This window comes from Canis lupus, chromosome 10, assembly GCF_011100685.1.
Source record: "Canis lupus familiaris isolate Mischka breed German Shepherd chromosome 10, alternate assembly UU_Cfam_GSD_1.0, whole genome shotgun sequence".
NCBI lineage: Eukaryota > Metazoa > Chordata > Mammalia > Carnivora > Canidae > Canis > Canis lupus.
The window spans coordinates 63,169,357-63,185,926 of record NC_049231.1 but is presented as its reverse complement, the minus strand read 5'-3'; the positions used below and the strand labels follow the sequence as shown (position 1 = coordinate 63,185,926).

General features: G+C 42.5%; 1 protein-coding gene across 1 annotated transcript in view; it reads right to left on the bottom strand.

The window, feature by feature from the left end:
- COMMD1 (copper metabolism domain containing 1) overlaps nt 1–8,281 on the bottom strand; it is a 173,010-nt gene extending 164,729 nt beyond the window's left edge. The window contains 1 exon segment of the mRNA NM_001003055.1: nt 8,087–8,281. Coding sequence (NP_001003055.1) covers nt 8,087–8,263 — 177 coding nt within the window. The 5' untranslated portion in view covers nt 8,264–8,281.
- Nucleotides 8,282–16,570: the final 8,289 nt, after the last annotated feature.

Genomic DNA, 16,570 nt, shown 5'->3' with positions numbered 1-16,570 from the left:
GTGTGGAGCTCAACAGGGTGCACAATCCCATGACCCTGAGATCAAGATGTGAGCTGAAACCAAGAGTCAGACACTGAACTGAATGAGTCACCCAGGTGCCCCTAAATCTTATATTATTGATAAGTTATTCTCTTATGTATAAGTTATTCTCTTAAACCAGTTTTTGTGTTGACTGTTTTTACTTGACTTTCACGCTCACAACATTATATATTACGTTAAATTACGTTAACAAGCACATGAACTTCACGTACTCTGAATATGAAAAAAATCCAAATTCAAATTCTATGTCTTACGAAGAACATACACTTAGTACCACAGAAACATTAAAGCTCATTTCTTATCTATATTTTAGGTTTAAAGCCCACAAGATCTCTTGTCACAATCACTCAACTCTGTTATTGTAATAATAAAAACTGCTACAGGCAAAAAGTAAATGAATAAGCATCTGATCATGCTCCATTAAAACTTTATTTATAAAAATGGCAGCAGGGGGCACCTGGCTGGTTTGGTTGGTGGAGCATGTGACTGTTGACCTCCAGGTTGTGGGTTTGAGCTCCACATTGGGCAGAGATTACTTAAAAATAAAAATCTTTTTTAAAAAATAAAATAAACAAAAAAAAAGGCATCAAGCCAGATTCATCCCATGGGCCATAGTTTGCTAACACCTGGATTAGAATATTATACCCATCAACTCTCCCCATATATAATTAGTGCAGGTTTTCTCTCATACTTATCTTTTTCTTTTTAAGATTGTATTTTTTTTAATTTTTTTTAAATTTATTTATGATAGTCACACAGAGAGAGAGAGGCAGAGACAAAGGCAGAGGGAGAAGCAGGCTCCATGCACCGAGAGCCCGACGTGGGATTCAATCCCGGGTCTCCAGGATCGCGCCCTGGGCCAAAGGCAGGTGCTAAACCACTGCACCACCCGGGATCCCTATTTATTTTTAGATAGTGTTGAGCGCTCCTTTAAGTAGGGAGCCTGATAAGGGAGCTGAATCTCATGAGCCTGAGATCAGGCCTGAGCCAAAATCAAGAGTTGGTCACTCAACACACTGAGCCACCCAGGTACCCCTTTCTCGAATGCTTATCTTTCTTTTTCTTTATTTTAGAGAGGAAATGAGAGAGAGCATGATTGGGGGGGAGGAGGCAGAGGAAGAGAGAATCTACAAATCTACAAGCAGACTCCCTGCTGAGCACAGAGCCCAAGGCAGGGTTTGATCTCTTGAGATCATGACCTGAGCTGAAAACAAAGAGTCAGATGCTTAAGCTTAACTGACAGAGCCCCTCTCAGGCTTACCTTTTTAAGGGCAATCTCCATATTTAAGCTCTATCCACTCATTCACTTATTCTACAGATTTTTACTTTTACATGCTAGAAACAGTATTCAAAGTTAAGAATAAAAAAGGAAAAAATAACAAAGTTCTGCCTTCTTAATGCTTACATTCCAATAGGAGAGTCAACAAATAAACAAGCTAATCTAAAGTAGTGCTAAGAATGGAGAAAAGTAAAGCAGGGTAAAAAGAGTGGAGGAGGAGAGGTGAGACTCTTTGAATAAGTCAAGAAAGACCTCAAAGGAAATCACTTTTAAGTAAAGAATGAAGGAAGCAAATGAGCTCAGGGAAAATTATTGCAGGCATATAGATGAACGAGTGCAAAGGCCCTGAAGAGTCAGAAAGCACTTAACAGGTTTAAATAAAGATAAGAAGATTAGTGTGGCTGGAAATGAGAAAATATGAAGAGAGAACCAGGTAGGGCAGAGGTCATATAAGGTAAAAGGACTGGATTTTAAGTTTTATATGAAGCCATGAATATGGAATGGTTGAAAGTCAGAAAGTAAGGAGATATGATGTGTGTTTTAAAAGGATCACTGCTGGGCAGCCCGGGTGTTTCAGCGGTTTGGTGCCGCCTTCAGCCCAGGGTGTGATCCTGGAGACCTGGGATCCAGTTCCACGTCGGGCTCCCTGCATGGAGCCTGCTTCTACCTCTGCCTGTGTCTGTGCCTCTGTGTGTGTGTGTGTGTGTGTGTGTGTGTCTCATGAATGAATGAATGAATGAATGAATGAATAAATAAATAAATAAATAAATAAATAAATAAATAAAATCTTTTAAAATAAATATATATATAATAATAAAAGGATCACTGGTTTATTTGTCAATTACATCTCAGTAATCCTGGGGGGGGGGGGGAGGATCACTGGTAGCTATGTCGAGAATAGACTACAGGGGCTAAGAGTGGAACAGAAAGATGAATCCTTAAGCTATTGCTTACATTTCTAGACTTCCGAAAAAAGAACTAAACAAGGGTGCCTGGCTGGTTCAGTCAGGAGAACATGCAACTCTTGATCTCAGGATCCTGAGTTCAAGCCCCAGATTGGGCATGGAGCCTACTTAAAAATAATCATTTTTTTAAAAATAGGATCTAAACATATTCCTAAATTCAAATCATAAAGGAAAAGAGAAATGGGTAAGTTAATTTTTGGCTGTAAATTTTGACTTCTGTAGTATAGGAATATATCAACAATAAACAAAATAAGACCCAACAGAATTTTCATTAAAAATTTTTGTTTTGAAAAAAAAAAAAAATTTGTTTTGGATGGAGCTAGAGTATAATGCTAAGCAAAATAAGTCAGAGAAAAACAAACACCATATGATTTCACTCACATATGAAATTTAAGAAACAAAACAGATGAGTGAAGAAAAAAAAACAGAAACAGACCCTCAACTATGGAGAACAAACTGATGGAGGGGTAAATATGTAATAGGGATTAAGGAGTGCACTTGTTGTGATGGGCACTAGGTGATATGAGGAACTGTTTAATCACTGTATTGCACATCTGAAACTAATATGCAACACTGCAGGAACTATACTGGAATTAAAATAAAAACTTATGGGACGCCTGGGTGGCTCAGCGGCTGAACATCTGCTTTCAGCTAAGGGAGTGATCCCAAGGTCCAAGGATGGAGTCTGACATCGGGCTCCCTGTGAGGAGCCCGTTTCTCCCTCTGCCTGTGTCTCTGCCTCTCTCTGTGTGTCTCATGAATAAATACATAAAATCTTTAATAAATAAATAATAAATAAATAAAATAAAAAATTAATTTAAAATTTTTAATATGAAATTTCAGTGAGGGAACACAAAATCACCACCAACAGAGGGCAGTAGTGAATACAGAATATAGGTATACAAAAGATGATCTAGCTCAAGTAAGATCTTTCTCTAGAATTCCAGTAAACTAGAACAAGGAGAGTCCCTTGCAAAGTTGATAGCTAAGGCAAGAAATAGAGAAGATGCAAATACTTACCTAGAAGAACCTAAAATTATAAATATAAATCAAAAAGATAGGTTAAAATGGCAGAGTGTTTATATACAATGTCATCTCCCTAACTAATAAACCCATCACTCTCAATTCACTGGTTTCACTGCTTCTCAGGAGCTACCAAAAATAGAGCAAAGGAATGGGCAACTTCATGTATCTACAAACAGATGAAAGGTATGCTTTTTGTGAGCAACAGGTAAAGCTAGAAAGGATCAATGTCTCAGCCAAGTAGGGTAGGAAAACCTCCAAGTGGGAAACAGGCTAGTAGAGCAATCAGCACATTACAGCTGGCACACAATGTGAAGGTTAGAGGAAAAGACTGCAGCTTGGGATATCTGAAACCCACAGTCTATGAATGAACGCTGGCTGTTGGCAATAAGGAGCCTAACATGTATATCCATTGCCTGTTCCCTGCCAGGAGTTATACATCTTTCCTCCTATCCCTATTGTCCCTCTTGCTCTCACTTTCTTCACAGAACTTCTCTATAGATGATTGGAAGTATGGCCACCAAATGAGATAAGGTACTACTCCACTTTTATCCTCTATTTGTTTCCCTTTGCTCAGATTCCTGCATTTTTAAAATATTTTCCTCTCTGCTCTTCTAGCCTGCGTGTTGAATTTAAATAGCTGAGACCCTATAAAGACAAAAGAAAAAAATGTTTGGACTTCTGCTGTATACATGTAAAAATGTATACTATGTTATACTTATTAGGATGGCTAGTATCCAAAAAAAAAAAAAAAATCAAGTGTTGGCAAGAGTGTGAAGAAATCAGAACTCTTACATACTGTTGGTGGAAACGTAAGATGGAACAGCCGCTGTGGAAAACAATTTGGCAGTTCCTCAAAATATTAAAAATAGAATTACCATATGACCCAACAATTCCATCTCTGGATATATATCCCAAAGAACTGAAAGCAGGGTCTCAAAGAGATTAGCTGCACCCCTGTGTTCACAGCAGCATCATTCACAATAACTGGAATCAACCCAAGTGTCCAATGACATGAATGGATAAAGCAAGTGTCGTATATACATACAATGGATTATTCAGCCTTTAAAAGGAAATTCTGACATATGCAACATGAGCCTTGATGACATTATGCTAAGCAAAAGAAGTCAACCACAAAAAAAGACAAATCGTGTCCACTTACATGAGATACTTAGAGTAGTCAAAATCATAGAAACAGTAGAATGGTGGTTGCCCGAGGCTTCCGGGTGGGGGTGAGGTCATTATGGGGAGTTATTAATAGGTACAGAATTTCAGTTTCACAAGATGAAAAGAGTTATGGATGATGGCAAGGGATGTACAACATTATAAATGTATTTAATACTGTACACTTTAAAACGGTTAAGATGAGGGGCGCCTGGATGGCTCAGTCAGTTAAGTGTCTGCCTTCGGCTCAAGTCATGATCCTGGGGTTCTGGGGATAGAGCCCTGTGTCAGGCTTGCTGCTCCGTGGGGAACCTGCTTCTCCCTCTCCCTCTACAGCTCCCCATGACTCTGCTCTCAGTCAAATAATAAAGTCTTCAAAAAATAAATTTTAAAATAATAATAAAATGGTTAAGACAATAAATTGTTTTCTTTTTTTTAAAGATTTATTCATTTATTTTAGAAAGAGCATGTGTGAAGGGGGGGCAGAGAGAGAGGGGGAGAGAGAGACTCCCAAGCAGACTCCCCACTGAGCAGGGAGCCCACTATGGGGCTGGAGCCCAATGTGGGGCTCGATCCCACAACCCTGAGATCAAGACTCTAGCCGAAACCAAGAGATGGATGCTTAAGAGACTGTGTTACCCAAGCACCTCCAATGACAAATTTTATGTTAAGTATTTTGCCACAATTTAAAAAAAAAAAAAAAAAAAGTATGCCCTGCTCAAGAGCAGGAATTATAGTAAGCAGAAATAAAAAATTGTGTTATTTTTTTCTTGGCTCCTCTGCCAATACATATTAGGTACCACCATGCTATGGTCAAATTGGACTATTTACAATTTCCTGTGAACCTGTTCTACATTTTCCTGCCTCACTCCTGCTGTTTTCTTAACCTAGAATGCCTTATATGGCTGCCCCTCATTTTAGTCTAAAACATTCCACTTTCATCAAGAGCAGCAAAAATGGCACCTCCAAGAACCTGCCCAAAAGAGCTAACTTCTCTTTCTGTCCGCAGTAGCTTACTCAGACCTCTATTTCCAAATACTACAGCATCCTTGCACCATGACTGCTTGTGTGTGTGCTCTTTTACTGCAGAAGGACGTGCTCAGGGATCCCCAGGTGGCTCGGTGGTTTAGCATCTGCCTTCAGCCCAGGCCGTGGTCCTGGAGTCCCGGGATCGAGTCCTGCATCGGGCTCCCTGCATGGAGCCTGCTTCTCCCTCTGCCTCTCTCTCTCTCTCATAAGTAAATAAAATCTTAAGAAAAAAAGAAAAAAAGAGGAAGAAGAAGAAGAAGAGAGGACATGCTCAAAGCTTCCGTATAAGAATCTTGTTTGTGTTTTCTTAAAAATTAGAAAGATGTTCATATCTCAGTGTTGCTTAAAAAGTAAATGAAGATTGGAACTAGATGTCATCTAGAACCCATTGTTTCAGCCCTAAGTCGAACAATCAAAGGCTTTTTCCCTTGGTACCTCAATGGGCTATACAGAAGCACAGGCAAATCTTCTGTTCTATTCCCAACTTGGCTCACACCAAGTGAGCCATGCCAGCTCTTCAACCCAAAATTACTTAGAACACTGAAGTATTCCATCCTCAGGCAGAGGACTGAAAGCAGAGAGAGCAATACTTGGATATATTCAGCAATATATTTAAAAGTAAGTAACAGAGTTTCCAAGCAATGTCTTCTTTGGGTAGCCTGCAATTTCTACCTCATAACCAAACAAAATCATCAAAATATTGTCCATCTACAGAGCAGTAGTCCCCATTGTGTGGAGTTCCTAAGACACTGCCTACACACGTGCTGTTCTTACTTCTTGGCTGGCAGTCCCTCATCCTTATCCCCCTTGTAGGCCTAGCAAATACCTCAAAAACCGAGGTAAGACATGGACACCTGGGTGGCTCAGCGGTTTGGCGCCTGCCTTCCGCCCAGGGCGTGATCCTGGGGTCCTGGGATTGAGTCCCACGTCAGGAAGAAGTCAAATTCTCTAGGAAACCTTTTTTGACCACTTGGAGAAAATCTTTTAGATTTGATAGAAACAGAAGGCATTCAGTAGTGTTTATGGTATCAGTTAAAATTAGAATAGGAGCACCTGGGACGCCTGGGTGGCCCAGGGGTTCAGCGCTATCTTCAGCCCAGGGCCTGATCCCGGAGACCCGAGATCCAGTCCCACATCAGGCTCCCTCTGCCAGTGTCTCTGCGCCTCTCTCTCTGTGTCTCTCATGAATAAATAAATAAAATCTAAAAAAAAAAAAAAAAAATTAGACTAGGGGCACCTGGCTGGCTTAGTAGAACATTTAATTTTTGATCCTGGGGTTGTGAGTTCAAGCCCCACCTTGGGTGTAGAGATTACGTAAAGATAAAATCTTTAAAATAAAATTACACAAAATGTCTAGGATCAGACCTGAGATAATACCTCTAATATTTCCATGAGACGGTCCATTTACTTTTTGTGAAATGATTGCTTTGCTTTTTTTTTTTTTTTTTTTTTCTGGATTCAAATCCTGTAAAAGGAACTGCCTTTTTAAAGTCTTGTGGTTTTGAAGCAAATAGCATATGAAATTTCAACACTGCCTTTAATCAATCTGTGATTTTAGAAAACTAGACTTAGACTCCCTGAGCCTGTTTCCTATTCTTTAAAATGGGTGTCCACCTAGTACAGTTCCTAACACACAGGAAAGCCCATAAAAATTGAAAATCATTTCTTTAAAGATTTTAGTTATTTATTCAAGAGAGACAGAGAGAGAGAGAGAGAGAGAGAGAGAGAGAGGCAGAGACACAGTCAGAGGGAGAAGCAGGCTCCATGCAGGGAGCCGGACCCAGGACTCGACTCCGGGTCTCCAGGGTCACGCTCTGGGCCGAAGACAGACGCTCAACTGCTGAGCCACCCAGGCGTCCCTGCTTCTTACTTTTTTACTGTGGCTTTCAGAAAAGTTCAAATTATATGTTTAGCGGCTGAACACCTGCCTTCAGCCCTGGGCGTGATCCTGGAGTCCCGGGATAGAGTCCCGCGTCGGGCTCCCTGCACGGAACCTGCTTCTCCCTCTGCGTGTGTGTGTGTGTGTGTGTGTGTGTGTGTGTGTGTGTGTGTCTCATGAAAAAATAAATAAAACCTTTGAAAAAAGTTGTACGTTTAGCTCTCGTTACACTTCTACGGGACGGGCTGACTCACACTGACTTCGCTCCCTGGACAGGGCTTCTCTCGGGCCAGTCGCTCACTCTCACACTCCCGTTTGCACAACCAGGGAACTCTACGACCTCATAGCTCTTTGGTTTTTAATTTTAAGCTGGAACGCACAGATTCGCCGAGGCAACTCGAAATTGCGGTCCGTCCACGCAAAGCGAGAAAAGGTGGCGGGAAAACACAAACACGCGCAGAGGCAGAGGCAGAGGCAGAGGCAGTCCTCTCCGGTGCCTGTCGGTCAGCCCTGCCGCGGGGCTGCGAGCCGGCGCAGACAGCGGGCGGAGGCGCCCCGGCGAGCGCCCCGGGTCTGAGGGAGCGAGACGGACAGCCGCGGGGGCCGGTGTCGGGAGCAAAGCCTTTTCAGCTTCGGGGGCGACCCAGCCGAGGGCGGAGGGGAAGGGGTGGGGGCTCTGCGGCCGCAGCGGCAAGGGAGGACCGGTACCTTAAGGATGCCCCTCATCTTCGCCAGAAAGGGGCGGAACTCCTCGAGGGACACCTCCGGATAGAGCTGGCTCCGCAGCAGCTCCTCCGTGATGCCCTGGTGCCCGTGGAAAGCTTCCTGGGCCAGGCCGCTCAGCAGCCCGCCCAGCGCCTTGGAGCCCTCGAGCTCGGCCGCCATGCTGTCCAGCAGCCCCGCCCCCCGCAGCCGAGCGCGGCCCCCGCTACGGCAGCCGGGAGGGGCCCAAAGGCCTTGGGCGAAGGCGCGGGGGCGGACGGAGGCGACGTTCCCACCCGAGGTCAGCGTTGGCAGCTCCCAGCTTTGATCCGTCTAGGTTACACCGCGGAGCTAGGCATCCAGTTCCAGAAGAATCACTTTATTTATGCGGATTCCCTTCATCACGCCAGGGCCTACCGAAAGGGAAAAAATCACTTGGCGGAGATCACTGGTGATGGGGAGCTAGCCTATGAAAGTGGCAATCTGACTTTCGGATGGCTGCATCTCCTTCGAGGCCTTGCCCACCCACTAACTGAATAGGGTCTATCACTCATATCTAATCTCTGCCTAATCATTACCTGCCCACCTTTTATCCCAGAAAATTTAACTATCCCCTGATAATATAATGTGTTTGCTAGGATTGTTAGTTGCCTTTTTAGATTTATGTGTCATGTCTTTCTGGCTAGATTAATGGCTTTGATCCAATGCTCCTTTCTAGAACAAACATTTGGCTAACACTTTCTTTACAATCCTGAAATGAAATGCATAGATCATGTAACTTTCTACCCGTATAGTTTTCAAAAAAAAAAAAAAATCAATATATTATTCACCCATGGAAAGAAATGAAGTACTGATACATGCTACAGCATGGATGAATCTTTAAAACATACTAAGCGGGATCCCTGGGTGGCACAGCGGTTTGGTGCCTGCCTTTGGCCCAGGGCACGATCCTGGAGACCCGGGATCGAATCCCACGTCGGGCTCCCTGTGCATGGAGCCTGCTTCTCCCTCTGCCTGTGTCTCTGCCTCTCTCTCTCTCTCTCTCTCTGTGTGTGTGTGTGTGACTATCATAAATAAATAAAAATTTAAAAAAATAAAAATAAAAAAATAAAACATACTAAGCGAAAGAAGACAGACACAAAAGGTGAGATGGTGTATGATCCAATCTGCATGAGACGTCCAGAATAGACAAATCCATGGAGACAGAAAGATTTAATGGTTGCCAGGGACCTAGAGGAAGGGGGAATAGACCAGTAGGTACCAGAGTTCTTTCAGGGGTGATAAAAATGTTTTAGATAGCGGTTATGGTTACAAAACTTTATGAGTTTTATGAGTATACTAAACCCACCAAATTATACACTTTAAAATATGTAGTTCAGGGGGATCCCTGGGTGGCTCAGCGGTTTAGCGCCTGCCTTCTGCCCAGGGCATAATCCTGGAGTCCCGGGATCAAGTCCCACATCAGGCTCCTGCATGGAGCCTGCCTCTCTCCTCTCTCTCTCTCTCTCTCTCACGAATAAATAAAAAATAAATAAAATAAAAGATGAATTTCAGGGACGTCTGGGTGGCTCAGTGTTTGAGCATCTGCCTTCAGCTCAGGACATGATCCCGGGGTCCTAGGGTTGAGTTCTGCATCAGGCTTCTCACAGGGAGCCTGCTTCTCCCTCTGCCTATGTCTCTGCCTCTCTCTCTCTGTCTCTCTCATGAATAAATACATAAAATCTTTAAAAAAATGAATTTCATAGTAAATGAATGTTATTTCAATTTAAAAATCAATGATTATTGATTTATCAAATAAATTTTCAATAAAAATCAATAATGACCTAATTATAATTTAGAATAAAAATAGAAGGAAATTGGGGATCCCTGGGTGGCACAGTGGTTTAGCGCCTGCCTTTGGCCCAGGGTGTGATCCTGGAGACCCGGGATCGAGTCCCACGTCGGGCTCCTGGTGCATGGAGCCTGGAGCCTGCTTCTGTCTCTGCCTCTCTCTCTCTCTCTGTGTGACTATCATAAATAAATTTAAAAAAAAAATAGAAGGAAATTAATTTATAAAAATGTATTTCAATATGTAAGTGTTGGGGCACAACTATACTAGGTGACTAGGAGACATGGGGTAGCCAAATGCCTGCAGCTTTATGTTGAACCTCCTGTGACTTCTACAAATGCAAATTATTGACACAGGTGTCCTGTATTGGTGACTCCAGAGAGAAAAAGAGCAGTTGCCTCTGGTAACCTGATCTTCTGAAATGTAAACAAAGGTTAGTAATGTTCAGAACAAAAAACTTTTTTCCTCACTTTACCCAGTAACCAGGAATGTTCTGTGTATATTAAAGCTATGGCAAGAACATAAACACAATGGTATAACTGAGTTCAATTGCGGGCTCAGACAATAAACACATGTAGGTTTTTCACCTAAATGAATGTCCCCCTATATGGCAGGATGTCTTATACACCTGGCCCCTGTCCAGCCTGGGCCATCCCACCCCTCCATTGTTGTGACAACTAACATCCCCTCTCAAGGTAGTGCTACCTTGTTGCTGTGTTGAGAATCACTGATCTAGACCATTTTAATGAATTTGCCTGAAGTCAAGAGGCATTCTTTATAATAGAAAAGATATTTATCCTTTCCTAAAGGAATTAATTTTCTGAAAGGCAAATTCAGAGATGCTATTACAGCTCCAAGAAGACCAAACTTAGAGATAAATTATACATTGTGTTAAGTATCCCTTAAGAATTGCAGAGAATAGCCAACATAAGGGGGAAGAAGTGTGGTTGAGTAGAAACAGCACTTGTAAACACATGATTTTCAAATTACCCACCAGAAAGTCTGTACCATTTATTTCCATGAAACCTTACTAACACTGACTAATATTATTCTATATAATCTTTGCCATATGTTAGATGAGAAATATTGTTTTCATTTGTATTTCTTCAATTTTGAGAATGAATACTTTTTTTAAAAAATGCATTTATTTATTCATGAAAGGCACAGAGAGAGAGAGAGAGGTAGACACACAGGCAGAGGGAGAAGCGGGCTCCATGCAGGGAGCCCGACATGGGACACGATCCTGGGTCTCCAGGATCACGCTCTGAGCCAAAGGCTCAACCGCTGAGCCACCCAGGTGTCCCAATGAATGCTTTTTTATATATATTTATTGACTACTTGTATTTCTTCCCACTTTCCTGGCAATTCTCTATAGAGTTTCTGCCGCTTCAGTGATTTCTAAGAGCTCTTATCCAAAGAGTGTATCAATGTTTTCCACCTATATTGAGATATTTTCCTCAGATTTAGATGGTTAGATCTGCCAACCTGCATAGAAAAAGTCTGGAAGGTTATTCACCAATATGTTATGGAGTGTACCTCTGAATAATTGAGAATGATTTTTTGTTTGTTTTTGTTTTATTTTTTTTAACAATTATTACTTTTTTAAGATTTTATTTATTTATTCATGAGAGAGAGAGAGAGGCAGAGACACAGGCAGAGGGAGAAGCAGGCTCCTTGCAGGGAGCCCGACATGGGACTTGATCCCAGGTCTCCAGGATCAGGCCCTGGGCTGAAGGCAGCGCTAAACCACTGAGCTACCCGGGCTGCCCTGTTTTTGTTTTAGAGAAGGAGAAAGGTGGGAAGAGTCAGAGGGAGAGGAAGAGAATCCCAAGAAGTCTCCATGCCCAGCGCAGATCTCACAACCCTGAGATCATGGCTGAGCTGAAATCGAGTCAGACACGTAACCGTCTGAGCCACCCAGTACCCTGAGAATGGTTTTTATTTGCTTCTTTCTGCTTACCTGATTTTTCTAAATGTCTACAGTGTACATGCAATACTGTTGCAATAAAAAGTTAGATAATGAAAATATAAAATAAGCAATATGTTCTAAAATCAAAATCCTTTTAATAAAAAGCTTTAAAGAACATAGGTGTTCTACATGACTGACAAAGCTATGCACCCTATATAGTGTTTCTTGAATGTTTTGATAAATTAAGATCCTCTCAGAATCCAATAGAAGCCTCAGATACTTTCCCCCCCAAATATTTACACACCAAGTGTAGCCTACAATATATAGGGGTCAATTTATCCCTCTGAAGTCTTTCTATAAATCTGTTTTTACTGGCCCTATGAACTCCCTCTCAGTACTCCCATGTCTAATTAAAACTCACAAGAAATAGATAACTCTTTTAGAAGCAGAGGAAACGGGCAGCCCAGGTGGCTCAGTGGTTTAGCGCTGCCTTCAGCCCAGGGCCTGATCCTGGAGACCTGGGATCAAGTCCCACATCAGGCTCTCTGCATGGAGCCTGCTTCTCCCTCTGCCTGTGTCTCTGCCTCTCTCTCTCTCTCTCTCTCTCTCTCTGAGTCTCTCATGAATAAATAAATAAAATCTTAAAAAAAAAAAAAGCAGAGGAAACTACTATACATCACTACTACTGTTTAGCTCTTAACTCATTGTATGTAATACCTGGACATACGACTGCCTGCTTGAGCCTACAGCAAGTTCTAAAACACTAATGTAATCAATAAAAGAAAATTATCCTGTGCCACCAGGAGCTGCTTTTGCCATTGCCAGTGCACCTGCTCCAGGTTGATTGACAGCTGCATTGCTGGAATGCCTTTCAAACAAAAGTATCAAAGCCACAAAGCTTTATTTTATTAAATTTCAGAACACAACCTGTGTTGCAGATAACCAGGGCACAGTCCCATTAGAAGGACTGCCTAAGGCAAAGCAACAGCAAAGACAAGACCCTGAAGCCTTGGCTCAAATGGAAAGTACAAGTACCCAAACAGCCTTCCCGTCTCCATTCTAAGTTCCATTAAGCAATTGGTCACTTCTCTTAAACCACACCTTCTATGGCTCACAGGCTGTTTGATCCTAAGCCAGAAATGGGTGTTTTTGTAAAGATTTTCCATTTCTGAAAATGTTAAAATAAGAAATGTGTACTGAAATAATGTGCAAACACAAGAGCCCAAAGTTTTGCAATAAACTGTCCCTGCTCCCTGTCTCCACTCTTACCTTTTCAAATTCTGATTACCATTGACTCCACTCAGCCAGCCACTCAGCAGCTATTAGTGTGGAGAGCTTTGTGCCATTCTGCTAGGCTCCAGGGAATACAGAAATGAACAAAACAGTCTCTGTCCTAAAATCTTACATCCTGGAAAGAGAAAAGGATACGTAAATGAAGGACAGCAGAATAAACCACCTTAAAATATGCCACTTTGCCATACGGATTATTTTGAGTTAAAGGCAATGAGAAGAAGCAGATATAAGAGAAGCTTTTGGCCCTCCTATTTGCTTGAAAGCAGGACATAAATTTTCAAAAGCATCCTTCCTCTGTCTACCAAGAAAGACAAAAGTTAATCCCAGGAGACAACCTTTAGACTCTTACCAATGAAGAAGGTATGGAATTAAACTGTAACAGACTTTACTCTCTTTTACTGGGCTTTTCCTGGTTATCGCCCCATAACTGGCCTCCCTGACCTTTCTTTCTTCTGTCTTTTGCTGAAGATGGCATATAAACTCGTGTTCTAAGCCATTGAAGTATTCATTCTTTCCTGGGTATCTCACATGTATACGTGAGGTACACATGTTAATAAAATTCTGTTTTTCTCATTAATCTGTCTTTTGTTAGAGGGATCCCAGCCGAGAACTTACAAAAACAGAGGCAAATTATTTTTGCCTCCTCTACTTAAACAGATGATTAAAATACCATGAACTTAAGGTTACTACTACATACCTAGAAGTAACTATCAGATTTGGTAGAAGAAAAAAACTGATTGTATAGGTCAGGGTAGCTTAACGGTGAGTCATGTTGAAGGGGGTAATCAGGACAGGACACTAGTTAACCCAGGAGCTGGATCTGGGCAATCAGAGGCTCCTCACCCCATCTCATCCTTGGAATGTACCTTCTGCCTAATTCCCACAGTAGGAGCTATTCCAAGAACATCGTCTGCAGAGAGTAAGATGCTGATGAGACCATCTGGATGGTATATGTGGCCGAGCCCAGTTTCGGCCTCTATATAAACTTTAAGACGACAGGTGCAGAGATCTACTCATGTTGCAGGCACCCAAGGCAAGCCTCATAGGTAAATCCCCTTGCTTGTTAAACCTGCCAGTTTTGAGTGGTCTGCCTCTTTCTCCAATCTCTCTGGCCTTCATCTGCCTGGTTTCAGGTTTCACCCAGGAAGCTCTGAAGGTTGCAAACCAACAAATAACCAGACATGATGCAGGGGAAACAGCATGTTCCCAGAGGCACGAAATACAGTGGTAGGCTGAGGTATATTATGAACCCCACGGTGTAACCACAGGACATACTACACCAAAAAGTGGAATCCTGGCACAGTGAATATTTGTAGAAACCTGAGAAACAAAACTTGAAAAATAACAGGTATAGGAAGAACTCTCCGATCTCCCCCTTCTCTTCTGAAGTAGGTCAGAAGACTCTCATGTGAGAGTTGCCCTCCCTGTACCAAGAGCACTGTTATCTCCAAGGATGGAGGGATGCCAAGGGGAATCTGAGCAAACAGACCTTGCTGAGTTTTCCCAGTTTTACAATGCTTAGCTCTTATCTTTTTATCCTATCACATTTTTCCCCCCACAACTTCCACTCTTCATCAAATCTAGCATAAAAATAGTCAGGTTTAACCACTTCTTCAGGTCTTCTTGTCCTTGTCAAGCCTCTCATGTCACATGAAACTTACATTAAATAGATTTGTATGCTTTTCTCTTGTTAATCTGTCTTTCGTTATAGAACCCCAGCCAAGAAGCTAGAAGGGCAGAAGGAAAAAGATATTTTTCCTCCCCTACAATATCAGGAGTAGGGTAATAAATCTAGAAAGAGACAGACTCTGTGTCAAAGAGATGGAGAGTTTACACATAATGCTGACTTTTATACTTGGCTGTTGAGGAGTAATTGAACAGTTGTAAGCAGGGGAGTAATAACAAGATCAGATTTTCGGGTCTTTAAAAAGATTAATTTGAGAGAGAAAAAGAGCACTCGCACACAGGTACACACAAGTGGGGGGGGGGGGGCAGTGGGAAGGATATAAGACATGACCCTGAGATCATGACTTGAGCTGAAACCAAGAGTCAGAACCTTAACTGACTGAGCCACCCAGGCACCCCATCAGATTTGCATTTTTAAAAGATTCCTCCAGGCGGCGGCGTGGCAAATAAACTGAAGGGAAGACCAAGGCTAGTCGATCACTGTAAGCAAACAGATGATGACGTGGGTCTGACCTAACGCAATGGCACTTAGGATGGAGAATATAAAACAGGTTCTTATTCTTTTTTTTTTTGTATCCTTTTTTTAAAAAAAAAAAAACATTTTATTTATTCATGAGAGACACAGAGAGCGAGAGCGAGGCAGACACAGGCAGAGGGAGAAGCAGGCTCCCCACAGGTAGCCCAATGTGGGACTCGACCCCAGGACCCTGAGATCATGACCTTAGCCAAAGGCAGAAACTCAACCACTGAGCCACCCAGGCATTCCTAAGACAGGTTCTTGTTAAAAACAAGGAGATTTGCAGGCTTTGGATGAGGGAAGAAAGGAAAAAAATGAAAGGGATGATTCCCAATTTCTGGTTGAGGTGACATATAGGAAGTCAATTTACTTTTTTTTTTTTTTTAAGATTTTATTTATTTATTCATGAGACACACAGAGAGAGAAAGGGGCAGAGACACAGGCTGAGGGAGAAGCAGGATCGACGCAGGGAGCCCCTCGTGGGACTCAATCTCGGGACCCCAGGATCACGCCTGGGGCCGAAGGCAAGCACTAAACCGCCGAGCCACCCAGGGATCCCCAGTTCAGTTTGTGTGCTAACCCTCCACCTATCTTATGCGTCCTTGAATCCTTCAATGAGCTGTGAATCAAAATAACTCTCACAGCAAGCAGCTGGAATAAACTGCCACAGGATAAAACTCTCATTCTGAGGGCGCCTGGGTTGTTCGGTTGGTTAAGCAGCTACCTTCAGCTCAGGTGGTCCTGGGATCCAGCCTCATTTAGCATTCTCTGCTCGGCAGGGAGCCTGCTGCTCCCTCTCCCTCTGCCTGCCACTCACCCTGCTTATGCTTTCTCTCTTTCTGTCAAATACATAAAAATGTTTAAAAAAAACTCTCATTCTGCATTTAAAAATTTTTTTTTTTATGATAGGCACACAGTGAGAGAGAGAGAGAGAGGCAGAGACACAGGCAGAGGGAGAAGCAAGCTCCATGCACCGGAAGCCTGATGTGGGATTCGATCCCGGGTCTCCAGGATCGCGCCCTGGGCCAAAGGCAGGCGCCAAACCGCTGCGCCACCCAGGGATCCCTGCATTTTAAAATATTAACTCAAACTCAGACTCAAAGATTTAGAAAATGGGGTGGACTTTGGAACGATGGAAAATATCTGGAGAAGTCTAGTCTTGTTTTCTGTGTATCAAAGCTTTTTTTTTTTTCAACTTTTTCTTAGGGAAAATTTCAACCACAAAGTAAAAAGAATAGTGTAATGAGCTTCTATGGC